The following is a 7,585-nucleotide window of genomic DNA, read 5'->3' on the forward strand; positions in this document are numbered from 1 at the left end:
CTTGGCCCTTAGCATTTTAATGATCATTTTCCAAGGACTTGTCCCTGACATCCAGTGACGGTTCAAAGTGTTGATACCTAAAGAGATGATTTAGAATATCCACTCTCTAAACCTGGCTGGCGTAGCTCAGTGGATTGAGTGCAGGCTGCGAACCAAAGTGTCGGAGGTTCGATTCCCAGTCAGGGCACATGCCTATGTTGCAGGCCACGGCCCCCCAGCAACCGCACATTGATGTTTCTCTCTCTCACTTTCTCACTCCCTTCCCTCTCTAAAAATAAATAAATAAAATATTTAAATAAAAAAAGAATATCCACTCTCAGATTTAAAGTACATAGTAAAAGAGAGGGAGGTCGTGGCCAGTGGTTGGTGGATGACGAAGAAAGAAAAATGGCAGACGCAGGAGGAACAACCGTAGGAATGAGATAAGAGCAGCGAAGGGGAGGGCAAGGGCAGAGGTGCCCAGGACTGTGATGAGAACATGAGGGGCAGAACAAGTGTGGGGCTTTCTGGAGAGCAGTGAGTTTGCGGGTTCTCAGAATAAAGTATCCCTAAGTGTTAGAGAACAAACGAGGACAGGCCAAACTGAAAGAAATCTGCTGACACGTTCATCTCGAGTTTATCTATTTTTTTCTTGCCAAGAGCTGATATCACTTGGCCCACTTCTCCCGTCTCCCCACGGACCATCCGTGTGAGTGAAAGCGCAGGTGTTTCCCCCCTAGTCCTGGGGAAATAGCCGATTTAAGAAATGCTCACAGACCAGCCTACCATGTGCAAGGCAGCAGAGGAAGGTCTGGGGCACACAGGCCTGCTTGTGCCGGAGCCTCTCAGGACCCGTGAGGCAAGGCCTGAATTCCGCAATGACACTCCCTGTACCCCCAGCCCTGGGGCAGTAATCCTGTCCCCAAGCAGGTTGCAGGGGCCGAGCACAGCGCAGGGATGCTGCAGGAACCTGAGAGGCGCCCGCAGTGTGTGTGGCCTCCTGCAGGGTCATTGAGAGTTTACAGTTTGTGACTTACAGGTGATCTGATCCCATGTTTCCCACCTCCTGAGAGGTAGGGTTCATTAGACGAGGAACGGGTGGGTGGGGGGCCTCTGGGTGTTTTACCAACGCACTAACCACCGACCGACACACGGTAGCCAGTTGATTCATAGCAAGGGGGCCAGAGGACCTGCACCGCGAGAATCTGGGCTATTCCCGCGGCCGCCCAGCTTCCAGGGTCAATTTCCGATTCTGCAGCTGCTCAGGCTGGGAGTCCCCGGCCCTCCTTTACTCGCGACTCCGCGAGAACCTCGGGAGGTTCTGGAGCCCGCGTGGGACCTCTGGATTCCTTCCCCACCCCAGAGCAGGACCAGGGAACTGCAGATCCTGTCCACGATGCCCCGCTAGGATGTGCCCTCCTGCGGGACACAGGCCGCTCAGCACACACTCCTGGAGCGCCGCGGCTAACCCGTCGTGGGTTAAAGGGAGCCTCTGAGTTGCGGGTGCCGAGCGAGTTGGGGGAGGGGGCGAGAGAGAGGCGCGGGGCTCAGAAAAGCGGCTCTGAGAATTCGGAGGACTAACGTCATCAACCCTGGTTAGCCGGGCCCGGCAACGACCTGGTGACCTGGACAATGATCTGAGAGGGGCCAGGGCCTCCGCGCCTGGAAAGAGGGAGGCGGGGCCGCTAGGGACTTCGCGACGTGCAGCTCTCATCCTGGGAAGGTGGTGTATACGTTTCCCGTTGGGGTCAGTCTTTCAAAGTAGCTAGCAGCCTCGGCCGGACTGTGGTGATGTGGCACAGGCAGCTGAGCCTTAGGCTCCAAACACCCCGAATGCCACACAAGCGCACGCGCCCTTCAGCGCCAGGGAAGGCGCGCCTCTGGTTCCAGATGCCCGCAGAGTCCGGAATGGGGACACAGCGTCCAAGACGCGGACACAGATCCGCCGCAGCACAGCGCCCCCAGGAGGCCACCTCGAGGGAGCCGGGCTCCGCGCACTCCTCGGCTCTCCTCGACCCACCCGGCCCCGCACCCCATTGGCACTCACACCTGCCTCCCGCACCGCAGTCCTGAGCGCGCTTAACTCGAGTCAAACCCAAACAAGTAAATCTTTAATGTCCTCCCACAATCTTTAAAACTACGCATACAAACAGTTCTTCAGACTCTATTTCCCCGCCTCCCCTTCCTTCCACTCGTCGTTATCTGGGGCTGTCACATCGCCCTCCTGGGGAGGCCGAGGTCCGGCGCGTTGGGCCCACAGAGCCTGGAGGCTCAGGCGCCCCCGGGGTGGGAGGAGCGTGGCTGGCGGGCCTGGGCTGCCTCTCCGCATCCCCCCCCGCCCGCACCCCGCCAACAGCAGGGCTGGGGGTCCGTGGGGGTTTGGGGTGGCCAAGGGGCCTCGGCAGGCCCCAGGGGCAGTCCTCGCGGAGAGTCAGAAGCAGACGCTCGCCCAAGGCCCAAGCCTCGCTGCAGCTTCGGGCGGCGCGGGGAAAGTGTGGCCGAGTCGGGGGACCCAGGGAGAACGGTCGCACGCTTGCGGCTCGGGGTCGGCTCCCAGGCCCCGATTTGGTCCCCGGTGCTCCTAGAGGGTCTGCCACGGCTTCCCGATGGCCTGGATGTGCTCCTTGGCCTTCAGGCGCAGCGCCGCGATGCTGCTGTTGCGCGGGTCCGCCTCGTCCAGCGGGAACTTGTCCCCGAAGCCCGGCCCGCAGGGGTAGGCGGGCGGCGGCGGCGGCGGCGCCAGAGGCTGCAGGCCGGGGCCCAGAGGAGGCGAGTTCAGGAAGGGCGGCGGCGTGTAGCTGGCCGGCAGGCTCTGCGCCGGCGGCCCGAAGCCTGGCAGGCTCTGCAGCGCGGTGGCGCCGCCGCCCGGCAGCGACGGCCCCAGCCAGGACTCCAGAGGCAGGGCGCCCCCCGCCGGTCCCCCGCCGCCGCCCGGGCCCGCCCCGAGAGGCGCCAGAGCCGCGGAAGGCGGGGAGCGGCTGAAGGAGAGGAGGGGCGGGTCCTGCAGCTTCATGGACGACACCTCCAGCTTCTCCTGCCGCCGCCACTTGGCCCGTCGGTTCTGGAACCACACCTGCGGGAGGCAGCACAGCGGCCGTTGGGCTGCAGCCCAGCCAGCTCGACCCCTCCACCCCAAGTAATACTGGGGCGCCACTATTTCCCACCTGCTTCTTTCATTTTCACCCCCCAGCCCTCGCCCGCATTGCCCTTCCTTTTCCTCCCGTTTTCTCCTCTGTGTCCCTTTCCCCTCCTCTCTTGTTTCCTCTGGGTCTCTTTGTCCCATCCTTGTCCTCCGCATGTTCCCACCCTTGTCCCTGTTGATCTCACCTGCCGCTGGGGTTGCATCCGTTTCCCCCCCAAAGTGAGGTTAACCCGCAATCAGACCGCAGGACTTCCCCGAATCCAGATCTCACCCGATTCCCGTGGCCTGCGGGCCGGCAGCGCCCCTGACCCTTCTGCTCAGGCTCTTCCTCCCCGTGCGGTCGCTCTCAGTGGCCGCCCCTGCCTCAGGCCGTCTCCGCTTTACTTACCTTTTGTCTCCATTAGAAACATGTGTGTAAACAAATACTCTAAGTACTGTAACTGGCACTATTAGGTGCCCAAATACAGCCCTCTCCACGAATTACGGGTTATGACAACTAGTAGAAAAGTGTGCGTTTGTTTTTTCCCAAGCATATGTGAGTTGCTGCCTTGATAAGATTTCCATTTTTGTTTAATTGACATTCACTTAGGATTTCTGGTATTTCTTAGAAATGGCTCTTGATGATGACCGGAGGTTAAGTTTATCGCATCTACTTTTGCCTTATGGAATTAGTTCCGCCATTCCCCTAAGGTGGACTCGGTGAGCCCAGGTCTTTTTCTCTTTACCTGTAAAGTCTACGCCAGAGTGGAGTCTGGTCCCTTAGGGATGAAACTTCCATCAGTGATCTGATAAAAGCGCAAGAGGAGGTGTAGCTAGGGTTCCACCGCAAAGTCACCACCCTCGGAATCAACAGGGAGGATTGGTCTAGCTCCGTGTGGTGCATCTGGGAGGAACTTTGGCCAAACTGGTGCCTTCACTGTTGCATTTATGAAGGGAAATGGGGGACTCGTTGTGATGTCAGAAGGGGGGAGGCAGTTTTGAGCGAGTAAGGTGGGGAGGGACAGCTCCAGGAGAGCTGAGAAAAGACCTACCTAGCACCTGAGCCGAGCTGGGCAAGCGTGGGTAAGGCTGTGGTGTGGGGGTGCAGGGAGGAAGAACAAAAACATGTGGGTATCCCACAGAATACTCATCTGCACGTGAGGCCCCGATTTCCCCAGACCCAGGGGACAGTTACTGGAAATTGAGAAAAGAGAAACCTGAGCGAGGGCGCCCACCCCCTGTCTCCTGTTTCTCTGCGCATCTCACTCCATCCCCCCAGATATCAGCACTGGTCTTCAGATCAGCACCCCACATAGGAGGGCTAAAGACCAGGACCGCCAGCTCTGATTCGGCTGCCCACGACGCAGCTGGAGGCCCTGCCCAGCACCCCCACCCCAGCTGATTACATCATAGTCACACATGAAGAACCTGCCATAGGCTGGGCCCGGTGCTGGCCCTGTGGCCCCAGAAAAGTCACAGACATTGTCCTCAAGAAGCTCACAACGTAGAGGACAAGCCAAAGACCTGAGCGAGCAAAGAGGGAGAAAGGGAGGTGGGACAGAGGTAGGAAGCCAGGTCCTACACTGGCTGTGCCTCTGTACTGGATGCACAGGTGCGCTGGAAGGGTGGGCCTCTCCTCCTCCATCATGCCCGTGTATGCTTCCTGTCTCCCTTCGCCACCTTCCTCCCTGAAAAGCAGGTGCTGATATGCCCCCCCTTCCAGGAAATCACTGCAGCTCTACTGCCTCCAATGAGGAGCGACTGTCCTGTTCTTGCCGGCTAATCCCGGGTCACATTAGAGAACTAGTTTTAAAACCATGATGTTGACTCATTACTTTAAACCCCCAAACCAAGCAGAAGAGACAAAGGCAAGGGCTTGTCCCCTTTTACTTTAAAGACAAGGCCCAAAGCCCGCAAACCTCTGAGCAGCTCGCCTCCTGGAAGTCTGATTCATTGGACACACACAATAAAACCCATCTCCGCTCCTCTGCCTTTCAGACGCAGAGACGTGCGTTCCCAGCGGCTCCCTGTCGGTCCCCTGTAAACGCTCCCAGTTTGGAAATCCTCCCAGATTTTTTTACAGATGACTAGCAAATATTTAAGGCTTTCAGATATTTTAATGATCGGGGATTAAAGATAATTCAGCTTTAATTAAAGCGAAAACCCCCTTCCAGCAAAAAGAAAGGCCTGGGCAGCCGCGGGAAGTTGGAGCGGATGTGCACCAGGGAAGCAAAAGTCAGATCCTGGAATAAATCCGCCGAAAGTTTCAGCGGTGAGGCGCCAGGCTCCTTCCTCCCGGGCAGACGGGGTTGTCCTTTTAAACAGGGTGCCCGCAGCTAGTGGCTAGGGTGGCATTTGGCGCCTGGGTCCGGTGACCCTCAAATGCTGCCCACATTCTCTCTCTCCTCAGAACTCACTCCCCCCTGCAACACACACACACACACACACACACACACCCATCCTGGCTGCCTCTAATGAGCGGTCACCTCTTGGCCTTGCCTGCCACATCCAGTTCCTCTCTTTAGCTCAGAAGACGGAGACCCCAAAAGGGAGAAGAAAGCTGCCCCCTGGAACCAAGCGCCCAAAGGCCGGTGCGTGGGGCACACGGAAGATCTGTGACGCCCCTTTAGGGCTCTGGGCCAGCCAAGTAGAGGAAGGCCAACGGGGAAAGTGTCATCATAAACGCATGGGCTCGCGGGGGGCGGGGATTCGAGGGAGCATTGGCTGCAGCTTGGGGTAGGGCCCTCCGGGGGACGGATCTGGGCTCTTTACCTGGACCCGAACCTCGGGTAGGTTGACCTTGCCCGCCAGCTCCTCCCGGCTGTACACGTCGGGGTAGTGGGACTTCTCGAACGCGCGCTCCAGCTCGTGCAGCTGGTACGTGGTGAAGGTCGTGCGGTTACGCCGGTGCTTCTTTTTGGGCGGCTCCTCCTCGGACAGCTTAGCGTCCCCGGCAGTGGGCCCGGCTGGCAGCCCTGGGTTTGGCCGCGTCTCTCCTGTCTCCTTGGGGCAGTAGGGGCGAGGGGCTGGGACGACGGGGGGCCGCAGAAGGTCAGAGACACTCCCTGGAGTATTCTTGGGCCCACCCGCCCACCCATGGGCACTGGCAAGCGGATTCTGACTCCGAGAGGGCCTGGCTGGGGTTTGGGGGTAGGGGTGAGGGCTGCGGGGAGCCCCTAAGTTTTCTCTGATCGCAAGTTGGGCGCTCCTGCTGCACTTACGGCGCGCAACCCCGCGCCCTGGCGTCTTGATAAAAATTAAGGCAGGGTCTCTCTCCTCTGGCAGCGTTCCTAAGTTCGGCCCCCCTGGAGCTGCCTGGGCGGTACTCACCTCCGTACTCCGGAGCTGGAGCCGGGGCGGGCGGCGGGGAGGGCTCTGAGCTTCCCCCGGGAACCCTAGGACAGGCGGCCCGTGCCCCAGGCCTCCTGTCGCGCTCCTTGACGCCCCGGGCGCCCGGCTCCGTCGGGAAGGAGCCGAGGATCCTGTCGTCCTTGGTAAATCCCAGGATGGCTTCGATGCTGTGCAGCCGCGAGGTGCTCCCGCCCGGGCTGCGGAGCAGGTGGCCGGCGATCGAGAAGCTGCCGTCGGCCATGGCGGGGGCGCAGCCGGGCAGGTGCATGGGGAGAGCGGGAAGCAGGGGGGCGCCACCCGCGCTCTCAGCAGCGCCGTCTGCTTTGGAGACAGAGAAGAAACTCGAAGTCGGTGTTTCCCGCGTGCGGCCGTCCAATCCGAGAGCTGTGGCTCCAAGGTCAAGCTCGGCGGGCAGCGCTGGCGGAGCTTCGCGCGCTGGAAGTGGGCGAGCGCTCGGGTCGCGGCCGCCTGCGTCGCCGCCGGAGTTGGAAGGTGCGACTCCCGGGAGCTGGGTCTCAGGGCGCAGAAGCCTGCGAGCCCGCTGACCCGGCTCCTCCCCTCTGGCTCGGGACCCAGCCCCTCCCCCCCGCGGCGGGGCGGATCTTTCCCTGGCCCGGACCCCGGGTCCGGGGCAGCCCTCGGAACCTTCCACCTTCCACCTGCCGATCCGCTCCACACACGCCGAACACCGGGGGGACAGGCCTGGGGACCCGGGTCTCTGGGAGTCGGCGCCCCCAGTCCTGACTCACCGGGGCCGACGCCCTTGGTCTCGTCTCCCTCCCCGGCCCCCGACTTGCCCCCCTCCTGGGGCTCACCTGCCCCTTCACTCCCCCCACCCCGGACTCGCCTGGGCCCTTAGACTCTCGTCCTCCGCAGGGCTTGGCGTCCGGGGCGCCCCCTCGAAACACTTCTTGGCTTCACGGCGTTGGAATTCAGTTCCCCGCATCGTTTCTGTTTGCTTTTTCCCGTATCGCCCCGTTTTTTACCTGTTCGGGCACTGATTCCCTTTGGGCTCCGGAGTCCCACCCGACTTCGGGTTCGTTTGTCCTTGTGCTTCAACTACTCGTGTCTGTCCCCTCGGCCGGGCGCGCCGGCTGCCTCCCTCGCTCCGGGGCCCGCCCCAGGAGGCGTTGG

The 7,585-nt window shown here is 60.9% G+C and overlaps 1 protein-coding gene across 1 annotated transcript; it reads right to left on the reverse strand.

Annotated features, from left to right (window-relative positions):
• Positions 1-2,081: 2,081 nt before the first annotated feature.
• On the reverse strand, positions 2,082-6,923 carry RAX (retina and anterior neural fold homeobox). Its single transcript, XM_045850205.1, has 3 exons — positions 6,431-6,923; positions 5,873-6,126; positions 2,082-3,052 (listed from the first exon to the last, which is right to left on the reverse strand). The coding sequence occupies exons 1-3, from the start codon at positions 6,717-6,719 to the stop codon at positions 2,561-2,563; spliced, it is 1,035 nt and encodes a 344-aa protein (XP_045706161.1). The 5' UTR covers positions 6,720-6,923; the 3' UTR covers positions 2,082-2,560.
• Between the last annotated feature and the right edge of the window lie 662 nt (positions 6,924-7,585).

The sequence above is a fragment of the Phyllostomus hastatus genome, unplaced genomic scaffold (assembly GCF_019186645.2).
Source record: "Phyllostomus hastatus isolate PE091 unplaced genomic scaffold, TTU_PhHast_1.1 phas_contig_80, whole genome shotgun sequence".
In the NCBI taxonomy this organism is placed as follows: domain Eukaryota; kingdom Metazoa; phylum Chordata; class Mammalia; order Chiroptera; family Phyllostomidae; genus Phyllostomus; species Phyllostomus hastatus.

Coding starts and splice junctions, on each gene's coding strand:
- RAX (XM_045850205.1), bottom strand. CDS start 6,719: ATGCACCTGCCCGGCTGCGCCCCCGCCATGGCCGACGGCAGCTTCTCG. Junction 6,127..6,430: donor TCCAGCTCCGGAGTACGGAG/GTGAGTACCGCC, acceptor CCGTCGTCCCAG/CCCCTCGCCCCTACTGCCCC. Junction 3,053..5,872: donor TACCCGAGGTTCGGGTCCAG/GTAAAGAGCCCA, acceptor TGCCTCCCGCAG/GTGTGGTTCCAGAACCGACG.